The sequence below is a fragment of the Vigna radiata genome, chromosome 1 (assembly GCF_000741045.1).
Source record: "Vigna radiata var. radiata cultivar VC1973A chromosome 1, Vradiata_ver6, whole genome shotgun sequence".
In the NCBI taxonomy this organism is placed as follows: domain Eukaryota; kingdom Viridiplantae; phylum Streptophyta; class Magnoliopsida; order Fabales; family Fabaceae; genus Vigna; species Vigna radiata.
In genome coordinates this window covers 31,868,128-31,884,223 of record NC_028351.1, presented here as the reverse complement: position 1 = coordinate 31,884,223, position 16,096 = coordinate 31,868,128, and the positions used below count along the sequence as shown (strand labels likewise).

General features: G+C 34.0%; 1 protein-coding gene and 1 long non-coding RNA gene across 4 annotated transcripts; both read right to left on the bottom strand.

Annotated features, from left to right (window-relative positions):
* Positions 1-1,147: 1,147 nt before the first annotated feature.
* LOC106766071 (probable membrane-associated kinase regulator 6) lies at positions 1,148-2,546 on the bottom strand. 2 transcript variants are annotated; one of them, XM_014650833.2, is made up of 3 exons: positions 1,775-2,546; positions 1,664-1,697; positions 1,148-1,580 (listed from the first exon to the last, which is right to left on the bottom strand). In XM_014650833.2, exons 1-3 carry the CDS (start codon positions 2,427-2,429, stop codon positions 1,256-1,258), a joined length of 1,014 nt encoding a protein of 337 aa, XP_014506319.1. In that variant the 5' UTR covers positions 2,430-2,546; the 3' UTR covers positions 1,148-1,255. The 2 variants fall into 2 exon arrangements, with proteins under 2 accessions (XP_014506319.1, XP_014506325.1); XM_014650839.2 differs by lacking the exon at positions 1,664-1,697 and having other exon boundaries at positions 1,448-1,580; positions 1,775-2,543.
* Positions 2,547-4,569: 2,023 nt separating this feature from the next.
* LOC111241474 lies at positions 4,570-11,124 on the bottom strand. Of its 2 annotated transcripts, XR_002667515.1 has the most exons (3): positions 10,124-11,124; positions 6,379-6,422; positions 4,570-4,788 (listed from the first exon to the last, which is right to left on the bottom strand). It is a non-coding gene; the product is annotated as an uncharacterized LOC111241474 (long non-coding RNA). The 2 variants fall into 2 exon arrangements; XR_002667500.1 differs by lacking the exon at positions 4,570-4,788 and having other exon boundaries at positions 6,127-6,422.
* Positions 11,125-16,096: the final 4,972 nt, after the last annotated feature.

Genomic DNA, 16,096 nt, shown 5'->3' with positions numbered 1-16,096 from the left:
TTTCCATCGTCTCTTATCAGTAGAACCAAATACGATTTCGACTGCATTCATCGCTCGCTAATTCGCTTGAATAGTACAATTTGTTCAAACGAACACACGCTTAAAGCTATGTAAGTTCGAGTTCAAAGGTATAGAGAGAGTATAAGGAAAAGGATAAAATAGAAAGAAAAATGAGAAAAAAAAACAATATTAACCATTCATTTAAAAATAATCCATGGTTTTAAATTAATAGTTATAAGGTCGCTTTCTTTATAGTTTTCAAGATTATTTTTTTTCAAAAAAGAAGATAATCTTATTTGAACTAGGAATTAAATATTGTCCCAGATCTCATGAGGGAATTTAGGCCCACAATAAAGAATAAAGTTAACACACTCCCAGTAAGCTTAAGGATTGGTTTCTAAAGTCAACCCAATACTGAGGCCATAAATCTTTTTGACCCTACATTCAATTTCTTCTACTTACAAAACATTTATCATTACTTAATAATTCAAGTATAAACATATCTATATTATATTAAATATAAATATATAAAAAATTTGTAAATTATTCTTTCATAAAAAATTGACTCTGATTACGTTTATAAAGTCTCTAATTTCCACATTCATAACTTTGCACTACAAATTCTATTCTGAGTTGATAAAAATATCCGTAATTGATTATTCAAATCTTGGCTATTCATATCTGTAATATAATCCACCTAGTTCCTGTTGCATCTTTTTGTCAGAAACAGCACCAGACTTCTCAAAATAACAGAAATGGTAATAATTGGGTGATACATACAAAATAAAATTTAAAATAAAAAAAAAATCACTCATTATTTGTCCATCATTAGATTTATTATGAATTTGTGCTAAAAGTGTCCACATACAATTCAATGGCTCCGCACATTTGTCGTCAGATTTTGTCTCCTTAAGTGTCGTTTCTTCATCATTGCCTTGAAATTTGCATAGCTAACAAGTCTGTCAAGTTTGCAGAGAAATTTTCAAACTTCTCACTTTCTTCAATCCCTTATCACAAAACTTTTCCATCTTCCAAGTTTCTTACTTTCACATCCACAAGAGAACAACAAGAGAGAGACAGAGAGGGAGAAAGATAAAATCAAAAACCCTCTTTCAAGCCATGTCACAGATCATGTTTATGGAACAGGTAGCCAAAAAAATAAGAGATAAGATATATACCGAGTTATCAGAATCTTATATACATAATTCATCTGTATAACACGTTTCTGATTCCAAAAATCAGTTCAAGAATAACTTTACTGAAACAGGAAGCAGATTCTCTCATCTTTAGTAAAAGTGTTCATTCTCATTATAAATTTGATGAACATACAAAATTGTACTATAATTTTTCTTCTTCCGTTTCCCAGAATTTGATCGTAGTGCATGAATAATGCTTGACCAACCACATCTTTATTTCCTATTGACATTTTAAAATGATTCAAGCAGAGGATGATGGAGCAGAGCAGTGGCTGATCATGGTTTAGCCTTTTGATAATCTTTCTTTTCCCTTTATCTTCGCTCTTCTCTTTGATTTTTAATTTCCAAATGCAACCCTTTTGCAGCATCCTTAATTCATCCTCTCTGCAATGAGCAAAGTGACAAAAATGCTTGTTAGATCCAAAAAAATTGAACAGAACGTTATCAAGTTTTTGACAAATCACAACCTCATTTGTCTGCAATTTCTTGCAGTGTCAAATACTGCAAAGAGATCAAAACCGTTTAAAACCTTGAACACAACACATGGTTAATGATATTCAAATGGAACTTGAACATACCAATGGATCTTTTGCAATGAAGAACTGCTTCATAAATTGAACTTTCTGAATCACAGGACTTTCGCCAGTCGTCAGCAGAATAAGCTACACTAATCCGTGGGGATGTTTCAGAGTAGCATCCCCTATTCTTTGCTGACTCAGTTCTTTTAATAACAGATTCAGATTTTGAACCTGATTTGGCACTCCTCAATCTTCTACACAAGGGCCTCAAGAAGTTTAGGTACTTCTGAAATATTCTCCTTGACAATGTTCTGCACCTTTTCAATGAAGGGCATCTAGAATGAGCATTAGGAACCACAATTTTTGGCACATGTGATGAGGAAGGTAGACTTGGATTGGAATCTGAGGCCTCATATGCTTCCATTTTCAAAGACTCAACAAAAAGGGGCATGAGATAACCATTGGAAAAGAGGTCATCAGCATCAACAAGAGTGAGAGGGGACTGTGAAGTGGGGAAGTCAAATTTGAAATCTTGAGAGTTTCTGAAGAACCTTTTAGAAGGTGGCATTCTTGGGTCCATTTCAATGAAGGAAGCTTCATCAGAAGCATCAAGGGAAGCTCTGAGGGAGCCTTCAAGGCTTTCTATGGATGGCTTCAGGTTCACCAACCAACTGTAAGAAAAACTTTCAATAGAAAGAGGATGAGAAGTTTCCATGGTTTCAACTTTGAATGTGTTCTTCAAACAATTCACAATCTGGACAGTGTACAGAAAATCCTTAAGCCTCTCCTCTTACTTAATCTTATGCAGCATATCTTTTAACTTCTGTGATATATATAGATATATATTTATATTTATATATATATATATATCATCTCTCTCCAACAATTGAGAAAATGGCTGTCTGGCAAGAGACAATGAAATTTAATAATTGGAATTAAAAAAAGAAAAGAAAAACACAAAAGTGAGGCCCACCAGACCCATAATGTCTTGTTGCATCAGTAGTTAACCTCACCCTTCCTTTTTAATCATTTGCTACTTTAAAAATTTTACAAAGGGTGTTGGACGGTTTTAGTTTCTAGAACTTGGGACTGGTTTATCATACAAAATTATATTTAATGAAAAGCATGAAGAGGTTCACGAATCATGCATGTTATTTAGAAGAATAGAACTAGTTTTGTGCTTTAGAATGTGTAGCCCCCCCAGAGGTTTTTGCTGAGTAAAATCAAAAAGCAAGCAGAGGGAATCTTTGTAACCAGACATGTTGAATAAGGAAAAGAATAGTTAGCTGAAATCCTTGGGGAAGTTATGTCAGAAACCAAATTCATGAAACAAGAGGGACCATGTTGTTGATTTTTGCATTGTCTCATTGTGATGTGTTCATTTATAGATGGATGGATATGAACATATGTTTTGATCAGTTGGATGATGATGATGATCACATACCAACTGCTGCAACATAAGGTTGAAGAGAAGTGATAAAATATGGGATGGTAGCATATTGATTACGTGCATGAAACCTTGTAGACAAAATAATTGTTTCATGGAAGAAGCAAGGAAAAAGAGGTGTTCCATGTGTGTGTGTATTTTTTTATGGGTGAGATTAGAGTCTTAATCAAGACATTGAAGAATTTATGCCATAAGTAAGCTCCGTCGTGAAAATATTCCGTAGGCAAATCTATGGCTAGTGGGGCAAAATGTCTCCAAACTATAAACCAAACCGTTCAAACAAAAGTTTTCATTATTAAGCCTCCGTTTCTGTCACACACACCAAACGTGGTTTGGTGAACGTTAAAATCTCACTGCCGTTAAATCTTTCTTGCAAATTCTCTCACTCTAAATCCTACTTATTTCGTTTTCAAGTACCAATTATTTTCGGGGTTTTTAACAAATTTGGGTAATTTAAAAAATATATAAAATAGAAAGTAGAATTTAAAAAAAAAAAATAAGTTGTGCTTCAAATATATGTTTTGAAATTCGAATTTATAATTTATTTTTTAGGAATTTCAAATGAAAAAAAAATAATCATATTTTTAAACATGAATATTATGTACTTCGTTTTTAATTCATGTTACTAAAAATAATTTCCTAATTTTTAATTTGTTAAAAAATGGGTTTATATGCTGTTTTTTTAGTAATTTGTGTTTTATGAACTCGAATTCCATGTATATATTTAAAAAGAAAAAAGTAAAAGTGGTGTTTTCATTTACAATTTCAAGAACGAAAGTTAAAAGATGGTTACGTTTTTGAAAAAAGAAAATATACAAGTTCCTTTAATTAAAACCCCAATTGCAGAGGAAAATTTAGTATTTTATTAAAGGAAAATTAATTTGGTCCCTAAAGTTGAATTTAATGCAACACATGGATAATAAAGTGGCATATATTCGATCTTCTGAAAACAAAAAAAAGGTGGGCATTCATTAATCACAGAATGTGATATTAATTCAGCCCAAAACTTGATAACTACTTCCCATACAGAACACTTCCGACTATTTTATTTTAGTTAAAATTCATAAATACTTCTATTTTCAATATTATATATATTTACATATATTAAAAATTGATAACTCTTTCTAGAAATTCAATAGAAAACTCAACATATCAATTCAATTTATATAAAAGATTAATATTACTTTCAACTCAAAATTTTAAAACAGTAAATTTATTAATTTTTTTCTTTACATGTTGAGATTTCTTAATTTTATTGAATAGGAGTTAGATTTATACTTATGTTTTGGATAAAAACATCTTTTGTATAGTTTTTCTAACAAAAAGCAGAGAAATATGAATTAGAAAGGAGCTGCAAAATTGTATAGTACTTACAATTTACAGCATAAAAACAAATGTAAAAAGGGACAATAAGTATGTTGAGATCTCACGCGCAGAAATGGATAAATTATATGATACCATTACCACTAGACTCCTTCAGACAGACACACGTAGCTGTATTCTTGTCCTTCAATCACTTCAGCACAACTCTCAAATATGAACTAAATAAAAATATCTTCATTTTCATGGCATGGAAATTTCAGGCTTTATCATCCACTACAACCCATGTGTGGTGTTGCATACAAATCTTCTCTAGCATAAAACATTCATCATCAAATTCTGTCCTTTTCATCGAGAAATTAGCTAATAACACACCACAACCAATTAACTAAAAATACTAATGTAATGTCTAAAATTCCATACTAGAATCTGCATATCTAGCAGAAGAAAAATCAATGTTCCAAACAGATACCGATACTTCATAAGATTAGTCTGTAGTTCTAAAGCAGATCATGCCTGAATTATGAGCTGTATTATAAAAACATTTGTTAAAAGATATCAATCTTTCAAACATATTAGTTTTTCAGATAGATTAGCATGTAAATTTAAAGCAAGTCATATCTTAATTTATAGAAAGAAAATTAAAAACAGATAGTTAGGAATTTGATTTAAGTGTGTATAAAAGAAATTGATAAGAGTTATTAATCTTTCAAGCAAATCAGTTTATGAAGAAATTAGCACTAAACTTTAAAGTAGGTGACAGTCCAATTAAAAAAGAAAGTAATTTATTGAAAAATTGAAAATAGGAGGAGACAAGGGTCCCAAGGGATGTCGGATAAAGAGGTAGACATCAACAAAGGTTTTCGGGACAAAAGCCACTGAGGAAGGATTACAGAGTGACTTGAAACCAATTGGTCCCCTTCCATTGTCCCCATTGAGGACAATGAGTATTGGCTGCTAAATCCATCACTCATTAATGCAGTCTAATTCTGAAAAGACGTTACACCATTCATGCAAGTACAAAGGAACCTAAGTACGACAGAAAATTTAACTGCAAGAATATAGTTAGGGATAAACTTCAAATGGAGAAGAGAATCAAGCCAGCTAGCAGACCTTGAACTGTTTGTCAACAAGTATCCCCTCTATGGGGCCAGAGCAATGACATTCCCTATATTATATATGCCTTTGTACTGCTAAATGAAGCCACAAATTTTAGTTTCAGAAATATCCTTAACCGTTTACACTATACCACTTCTTTTTTCTTTTCTTTCTTAAAATTATGTCAACCACAGGAGTTTAAATTTCCAACCAAACCAGCTTCAGTGAGAGTTCCTAGGAAATTTCATGTGACATTCTCTACCAGGTACAAATTATGAATGCTGTTCTGGTATTGTACCAGCCAAGCTAACCTTTTTGGAAATATTACCCTGATGCCAGAAATAGTTATACTGACAAGAGTTATGCAACCAAATCTTTTTTCCTTCCTTTTATTGTTTGGTCAAGTAGTGGGGAATGGAAATTCTTTAACTTTCTTGGTAAATATGTAAGCTTTTACTAATCATGGTCAAAGCAGGCTGAGAAGCAGAGATGATGCCAGCATGAAAAGAAAGTAGTCAAGTATCATTGCATGAGATCTAGAAAAACATAACCAAAAGCATTTAACATGTATCCAACAACATTGGTGGCAACAGGTTCTTAACCATATGCAGACAGATCCATCAATGTGCTAAGAAATACAAGATGTGGCATCCACTGCCTTATAGAATGTATCAAGGGAAAAAGAAATCTAACAAGGCACAGCATAGCAAAGACAAGTACTTAGTTCAAGGAAAAAAGAACCACATAAGCCAGTTGCTTCCCTTACGGTGACACAAACTGAGAGAACCACAGAATATACCTACAGAGGGACGTTAGCAGGGTCTTGTGCCGCAACTGGTTGCTCTGCAATTAAGATGGTAACAGGGTAGTTGGGTGAAGAAGCAAAATATTTAGGTTCACTGCTGATTGCTAGTTGTAGAGGGAAACATGAAGCAGCCTAAACTGACATCAAGTTTAAATATTTAGGTTCACTGCTGACTGTTAATTGTAGAATGAAATACAACATTCAGATGAAATAAATTTTTGCCAATCTTAGAAGCGAGAAGAAGTACCTGATATATCCAAACTGAATTTCAAAGCTGGGAATAACCAAGGGAAACTAACATATAAATTATCTTGTATACTATAACATAATATTTTATTAACTTCATGAACTCACATTTCAAACATATCAATCTATATAGTATAGAGGTATTTTCAAAGATATCACAACTAGCCAAAGTTCATTAAATGCATGAAACGGATTTATTTCGTACTCTCCAAAATCTAAGCATATATTCCATGCCTAGCTGTATCTGACTCTAAATGATAAAAGGGACATACTTGACGTTAACAATTATCTTTGTTATCCAAAGTTCTACACGCAGAAATGTATCAGTAATCTGGACCATAAATAAGTAAATATAATTTCACTACCCATGAGGCTCCTATATATTAAACCTAACATAGTTCAAAGACAAAAAGCTAATGACTCAATTTATGATACACTTTGTATTGGAGCTAATTTTATTCCCAAAAACAAAACCTATACACATCACTAAAAGTCCACGACATGGTGGTACTGATTTTTACCAACTACTCATTGAGCAAGGAAAAAGCTACCTGCCAAATGCTAATAGCTTATCATGCTTACTGATGAGGCGCAGAACCTAAGGTGCGAGATTGATGCTTTGACTGAAATTCAAATTTCGTTGTAGTCACCAATTCTTAAACATCACGTATCTTAGAATTTGAGTTTAAGATCTAGCTTAAACCTAAAAAAACTAGCTTAGAAGATGAGGACTATCTTCTAAGTCTTGTGAGCCCTCTAAGGCCATATAACAGCATTTGCCACCAACTGAACAAAATGATTGATTTAAAGACTTAAAAACTGTGAGCCAATAAGAGACAAATTAAGGATCATTGTGCCATGGGTTGCTATTTGAGCAAAGGATAAGAATCCAAAATTTTAGGACAAAGCAACAGGGAAAATAACGCTTCCTGCTAAATCACTTTCTCACATGACTGAATCATGGAATGGAATTAGAACAAAAAGTAAGCTTATGTATGCAAAAAATCATATGAAAACACCCACAAAAAATAACTTAACATTGAAATATCATCTAAATATTCAACGAATAAAATCAAAAACCATTTCATTATATTTAATTTTCATTCTGTTCATCTGGTGATTATATTTCGTTTGTTTATTATTTTTATATAATTAAATACTAAAATCAGATGATCACTAATTTAAAGCAGATTCCAGACATCATGATAAAGAATCATAAATTAATTTTTAAAATAGTTCCAGTTCAGTGTGCAGCCATTCATCACCAAGCATAATACAAGAGACTGAGACTAACGTTCCTTGAATAATCACCAACATCATAAAACAGAGATTTAGAAATGACTCCAATTAATTAAGCAGAAAAAACATCCAGGAAAATATAGCAATTTAACATCAAGACATCATCGATTATGCTAGAAAATGTGCTTGTACTTTAAATCTTCTATAAAAAAAGAACACGAAATAAACAGAAAATTTGAGTCAACCATAAGAAACAAAGCATTTCAAATAATCATGTCAGTTTCATCGTCATTTGTTATTTGAAACACAGACAGTTACCAGTGACTCAAACAATCCCTCAAAGTAATGAATCAGACCTAAAGTACACAAAAGAAAAGGAATATTTATGTAGTCACCATTATAAAAAACAATCTTACAATATATATGGCTTTTAATGGAAACTAGCGTGGCAGTAAGCCATTACATATTTAGACAGTCCATCTTCTCTATGATGTTTAATAATAAAATGAAATAAATATTAGCTGGTTGTGTTGTCATCCAAAACTGAATAACTTTATGTGTAATATGAATGCAACTCCACAAGTTTTACTTTTGCATTAAGCCTCTTTCAATCACTTCATGAAGAAGTTTCTCTGCGTTATCATTCCCAATTTTTTCAAGGAGCGCATGGATAATAATATCAAAAGTTGCAGCAATAGGATGCAACCCTGGTCTTTGTCTTTCATTTCTAGATTTAAAGATCAATGCTTCGCCAAACAATCCCCGTATATAAAGCCCATGAATCATAACATCATGCATGCAGACACTTAGTTGCTGTCCTTTAGTCAATAGATCCTGAAAAACCACCTTTTGCATAAAATCTAACTCCTTTCCACAGTCCATCGATACGTAATGTGTAAGAGTGCTTGATAGGTTCGTAGTGGATTGAATTCCTAGGTCTCTGCTTTTCCTGAATAATCCAATAGCTTTGTCTAAATTATATATAAAACATATAATATAGAATTGAAGATCATTATATCGGCAGATCAACCTCTATCATGCTCATCAATAAGCCTCCAAACAAGGGATGTTGTATTAGATTTTCACAAACCATGGGCACTGTAAGTTACTATATCAGGAATCATACTATTGTGATGCATTTCCCCAAAGAGATTGATGGCCTCATCCACCATTTTAATCTTACATAATCAATGGACCATTGTATGATAGCTGCGGACATTAGGAGTCACCCCTATTCGAGCCATAGTGCTGAAACAAGCTTTTCACAGTTCACATCATTAACAAACCAAGAACCATCCACTAAAGAACTGTAAGTAACAACGTCTGGTTTTACACCTGGTTTCATCATCATACCCGAGACACTTTCAGCTTCTTTCACCCTTTCTTTCATACATAATGCATCAACCCATGTATTGAAGGTATGACTATCAGGCTTGATGTTTTCCACCACCGTTTCATTAAGAAACCAATTGCTTCCTCTGACCCACAATGAAAAAGCCATAAAGTAGTGTTTTGTAAGTCACGATATCACAAAAAATATTCTATTGACGACCATTTCAGTAAGGGTGGACATGTATTGGATTTTTCGATATTCAGTCTAGATTCAATCTAGATCCAATAAAATGGATTGGATTGATAATTCAAATCTAGTTGATCTAGTTAAAATGGATCTGGATTAAAATCCAATTTGGATTAACTACTAAATTTGGATTCTTTATAATCCAATTTAAATTGGAAACAAACTAGACTGAATCCACTTTCTCAAATGATATTAAATTAAATAGATTGATCTAATATAAATCACTATTATTAGGTCCATTAGATATGAGTCGACATAACTCAGCTCGACCGACTTAAGTCAACTCAGTTCGACCGACTTTAGCCAACTTAGCTCAATCCTTCGACTTAGACCGATTCGGTTCGACCTTATATCTTTAGTTGATTCAGCTTGATTTTTAACTAGGATTGAATAAGGCTAACCTTTGACCGGGTTAACTTAGACAAACCTCCGGCTAAGACTGACTTAAGGCCGACTTTTAACTATTGCAAACTCGGTGGACCTTCGATCAGGCCGACTTGGTCAACCTTCGAAGGGGCAGACTTGACCTAGCCAACTCGACCGATTCTAAGCAAGGTCGATTATTCAAATTTCGATCAACTTTTGTCTCAGGCCAACTTAGCCACCCTTCCCTTAACACCAACTTGGTCGAGGCTTACTCGAACTAAATTTTGACTGCAGTTAATGGAAGCTAACCTTGGTTGGGAATAACTCGGGCTAGCATGTGATAGGCATATACTCAATCGATCTTCAACCGGGATTGAATAGGTTGACCTTCGGCCTTGGCCAACTCAACTAGGGCCAGATGAACCTTTGACATGGCCAATGCAGGCTATCCTTTAGAGACCGACTTAGGTCAACCTTTGACCTAGGCTAATTTAGGCTGATGTTGGACAAGGATTAACTAGGGCTGATCTTTAGACGGGATCGACTCAAGCCGATCTTTGGTTGGGTGGGATCGAGTCAATCTTCAATTTAGACCAACTCGTGTTAATTCAACTAACCTTCGGTAGGGTCTGACTCTTCTCGACCTTCAACCTAATCCTCATCCGCCTTAGTTCGACTTAAACGTATCTTGATTTTGGATTTTCAAAATCCAAAATATTCAATCTAAATACAATCCAAATACAATATGGATTGATATTTATCTTTTCAAAATCAAAATATATCCAATCCAAATCCAAGGATTGGATTTAAAATCCAAAAATATGGATCTGGATATATCCATTTAAATGGATATAAAACAATATGGATTTAGAGTATCATAGATTAAAACTTAAAATTTGAATCTTTTGCCTGCCCTTACATTTCAGAATACAATTCACTTGCATAAGTCACAAGTTTGTACTTGCAAAGCCTATCAATGTTTTGTTGCTCATCTAAAATCCTCTGGCTATCACCCTGTCATGAAAGTGCTACGCTGTCTTCACCTCTCTATTTTGAGTGAGACCCCTCATAATTGTAATCAAGATTATGGTATTTGGCTGATAACCCATCTTGAGAATCTTGCCACACGCAGAAAAAGCGGAACTCATTCCTCTTAGTTGGCAGAAACAGTGACCAAGATGCTCAAAGTAACAAGCGTTGGCATGATTCCTGTGAGTTCCAATTGTTTAGAAAGGGAAATAGCAGTGGGGATAGTGCTTCTTCAACTTCACATGGGATCCTCAAATCTCGTTAAATTCGATAATGGGTGGGACAATATTCATATGAAGAGAGCGGTTAAATAAAGCAACACCATCATCAGCAATGTGAATGAATAAGGGCTGAGACTAAGGATTAACAAAAAAGGAAGAAACTTTGGCAAGTAAACAGAAGTAGAGATAACAAACCTTAACCTTGACAATGACAATGACATTGTGGGTTTGCTCAGGTACGAGGTGAGGTGTGTCTCCAATGATGCTTCATGTCTGCGGGTTCTCTTTGCTCTTCCAATTGGACAAAATCACCAACGATAAATTGATTGTGGAATCCACAAATTCAGCCGTTGGATATAATAAGATTATGAAACTGATTTTTTCTAACAACTTTTTTTATTTTTTACAACTTTTTTATATAACTCTTGCATTGTAGTTTATAATTGGTCTCTTCCAAATATTTTTTTTTAAATAAATTTAAACATACTAATAAAATAATAAAATTTGTTAATATATTATGCTCCTAAGATTATATCAGAAGTTGATTCACGCATACTTATGTTTCACAATTTGTTTTTCCTGTTTTATCAATTTTAATTTGGTAAATTGTATTAAGGTTTTAAAAGTAAATGTCACGGAGAAGCTTTTATTTATGAACATACTTATCTACACACAAAGATATTATTAAAGAGAAGAATTCAAAACAATCTGAAAGCTAGATATTGACAGAGTATAACAATATATTAATGACAATATTTTGAATAAGAAATTATGAATTATTCGTCAACATTTAAAATATTAAGACGACATGGAAATGAAATCGTGTTTGATGTGTTATGTTGAAAATTAATAATTTTTCGTTTTATATATATATATATATATATATATATATATATATATATATATATATATATATATATATATATATATATAATGGAATTACATTATGGGAAGATGCACGAAATTGGTTTATACTAAGTTTTTTGTGAAAGTTTTCAAATATAAGTGAGTTACAAACGGAATGATCGAAATTGGTTCACTTTTAAAATATAGGATATTAGAAGGTACCCACTAGTGTAAAAACAGCGTATAACACGCTTAATGTTTAACCATTCAATAACTAACGTTAAAATTGACTAATAGCATTTTTGTAAATAAATGTAATTATGAAACGTTATTTAGAATTGTAATTCTGACATAAAAGGATATAAAATATCGAATGCCCTAGTGATAAACGTCACAAATTTGAACGGGAGATTTAAAATTCATTCACTTTATCTTAGTGCACGAGACCCTCTTCTCTACTTAAACTTTTGTCGAACGAAGTTTGACAACCATCACATGTAATCTTTCTTTCATTTGATACAAATGCATGTTAATTAACTACTTTAGGTATGATTTTCGTTTGTTTTGACCGATTATTTTCATATTCTTGTCCTTCATAGGTGCATTATGCTTTCTCTCTCACTTGTGGGAACACTTTATTTCGATGAACCAAGGTTAGTTTTCGTTTTCGTTTTGCAGAACTTATTTGTTGAACTTGTTTGTTGATTGATTGAATTTGTTTGTTGTTGTTGTTTGATTGAACTTGTTTGTTGTTTGTTGTTTGTCGTTGATAATATATTACACGTTCATAGTTCATGCTTTCCAAAATACCAAAAACTGAAATTTGTTGTTTTTCTGCTTTTCAGGTCTCGTAGAGTTGTAAAAAAAGATCACAATTAATTAAAAATAATAAAAAAATTGATTAACGTCGTATATTAATAAAATTCGACAAAAATTCAACATCAATTTTATGTCTCCAGATATGACGTCTTTCTCGAATTCGACGTAAAAGGTCCAAAATATTCGACGTTGTATGTTGTTTTTGTACTAGGATACCAAGTTGGTCTTACATGTCAAAAAAATTGATTTTTGCTCCTTGTTAAAAAAAAAAAGACTACAACCATAAATATTAATATTATAATCTTGATTTGGGAAATATAATGTATGATCATTTGTTCAACTATAAATCCTACCATCTTCATCAAAGAATATATTGAATAAGAAAAAGGTTTTTTAACAACTTTTTTTGACAACTTTTTTACAACCGCTTAGTGGTAGCTCGGGATTGATCCATTTCAAATATACAAACCAATAAAATACTGACACATAATCTATTATTAAAAAAAGTTGTTAACGTATCATGGTCCTATTGAATATTAACAAGCTCACCATAATATATATCCTTAAAGATGTCAAAGTTACTCTTGTCGAGAGATATCTAGTAAAAGAAGGCTATCTGACAAAGAACTTTGTTAAATTCAGCCTAATGCTTGTTGAACACCTCACCATGGACCTCCTTTAGCTGGGTGACCAAGACGCCTTTTTGAGCAATCAGCTCTTCCACGACCATTTTCAACTTTTGACAATCTAAGCTTAGATCATCATTATTCCTTTGCAGTTCATGGTCGCAATCAATGATACTCTTCACAGTCGTGCAAGCATCTTCAGTTGAAGGACGGCTTGGTCTTGGTTCTTCTGGCACTTTGCATGAATCATGATTGCTTCCTTCAGTTACGCCCTAAGCTCGAGGTTAACCTTGTACACGCCGTCTATCTCTGACCGCACAGTGGCTAGTTCCTTCGCATGTTCGACATCCCCCTCGGGCATGTTAGATGCTTGGAGATTTAGGAAGGTGTCATGGGCGTTGAACTCGAAGGCCACATCCAACAATTCTTGCTTACAAAGTGCATCCACTAGAGCCTTCTCGTCTAGGGAAGGATGATAGGAAGGCCTAGTGCTCAGTTAGAACCCGATGCTAAAAGCACCCCTAGTCAAGGCTCGCACAATACCGCCTTCCTTATCACTTCTTTTGTTTAAGGAGGTGAACCTCTTCCCTTACATGAAGCTCTTTACTTCCCCTTCTCTGCTTGTTGGCAAAAGGGAACACTAGATAAGGGTTTCGATTGAGAAGCTATTGCAGCCAGTGTTGGAGGAGGTCGCGTCGATTACCTCTCCAAAGTAGCATTGGGACTCAGGCAGCTAAATGTCTCTAACCATCCGACACCACGCTGCGAAATGAGCTTTGTGAAGAGACTCTTCTTTGGATAAAGGGAAGCCATTAGATCAGAAAAAAAAAATCAGTCAAGTTAACCTTGATCAATCAATAAACTAAAGAGGAAATCATCTTACCAAACACCTCACTATAGAGGTTGTTAGGTCTAAGGCAATTGATAAGACTCAAGAAGAGAGGCGGTGAGGTAGCTCGCCTATTGTTTGTACCGCTTCCACTTCTTTGGGTGTGATTATGGTCTTGTGCCATGAAGATACCATTTTAGGATTCTCGGTACAGTAGAAAGGAAATTCGGACTGATTTGGTCTTGTTAAAAATTTAGGCTGACCAGCCTCCAATATTCCTACCTTGAAATACGTGGTTTTGAATCCCTTAAAGAAGGCGACATACGAGATGAATAACCATCTCCCTTCTTAGAAATGAGAGAAACGCAACCCTACGTTCGAGCGAGTGAGAAAGTAATGTAGAATATATGAAGGGAGTAAGTGTAAGACCAAGTGCCAGACATAACACCTCAAACACCTACATGAACATCCACCCATTCCGGTTCAATTAGATATATGTAGTGGATAAGTGCTAGTTTAAGCTCCCTCAACACGCCTATCTAAAATTCATTAAAAGGAAGTTGAACAAATAAATCCTTGAATAAGTAAGCATGCTTGAAGAAGAGAAGAAATTTCTTGGAGCACTCCCCTTCTCATGAAATATCATTTTATTCCTCTTGCAGATAATAAGGTTAAAATGCAGGGTGCTCTTAAGAGACTCTACAAAGGCCTTTCGCTCGACCGTTGGTGAGGAGCCCAAAAGAACCATGGTCAAGACTAGATAGTCGACGAATCAATTGATCGGTCATTTGGCAAGTTAATTAACCAATGTTAAGCTTGTTTAGAAGTTAGGTGCGATTACCCACACTTGGACCGTAATTAGGTAGTTACTAATAAAAAATCCTCCCCCGAAATCTATAAATACAAAATTGAGGTATAAATATAGTTGATTTTTGTATTTATTGTGTTATTAATACTTGAGTTGTCGAATGTAACATCCCAATAATTTGATGAAATATATAGGATGATTGGCATCATAATATGACAAAACAGTTTAAGGATGTAATTAAAGTTAAGCTTTTTACAGTCATCCAGAATTGACTAGAAATTTAAACTTTACAAGCTTTAGAGTATTTCAAAATACCTAACCAACTAGAGGTTGAAGGAGACCTAAACAGTGTTTCCACAATACAGATCATGAAAACTGGTAGAGGTCCTAAGAACTGGGAGTTGCGTCTTCTTCGTTCTCCAATGCTCACTCCAAGGGTACATCATCAACTACTGCTCACATCCAAAGGATTGGATGATCATCGCAAGGGGGAAGGCAAGCACGTACAACAAACAAATGTAAGGGTAAGTTAGGTATAAAAAGCATGTTATCAATCAAGTATTTCAAGCATCCAAGGACCATAAACAATACAGACTATGACCAAATGTATTTTATTGATACCAATGACCGACCACATGATTTGACCATCCGGACTAGTATGAAATGTCGAGTTTCAGGGGTTTGTGCACTTGTGGTGGCCCTTTTGCTTTGCAAAGCCATTGCCGAGGGGTTTCACCCGACCACACACAAGGTTAGTCCGTTACAGCGGTATAGGCCTACAGTGAAAGTGCCTATCCTAGGACCTCCTGTTATTCTCACCACATGACTCATCACTCTCTACTTGAGCTTGGATGATCATTAGGATGTCAGGATAAACCCCATCGGGAACTCCGGCCATTCATACGGTCAATCACAACAATGTACAGGGCATAGTCATGTAACCTCCCTTGAGGATCATGGAATTACATCCAATAACCATACTTTTCACTTTTACATTGAATACAACATATATATGATAGTAATTACACTTCAAAAGACCACAAACAACCCAACAAGTCATCAAAAATTGTATCAAATCATTCCATGTACACTGCGAGTCAATAA

Bases quoted from the DNA above. Each gene is read 5' to 3' on its own strand.
- LOC106766071 (XM_014650833.2), bottom strand. From the start codon at position 2,429: ATGGAAACTTCTCATCCTCTTTCTATTGAAAGTTTTTCTTACAGTTGG. The intron at 1,698-1,774 runs GTATGTTCAAGT...ATCTCTTTGCAG, and splicing joins TCATTGCAAAAGATCCATTG to TATTTGACACTGCAAGAAAT. The intron at 1,581-1,663 runs GTTGTGATTTGT...TGCTCATTGCAG, and splicing joins AGAAATTGCAGACAAATGAG to AGAGGATGAATTAAGGATGC.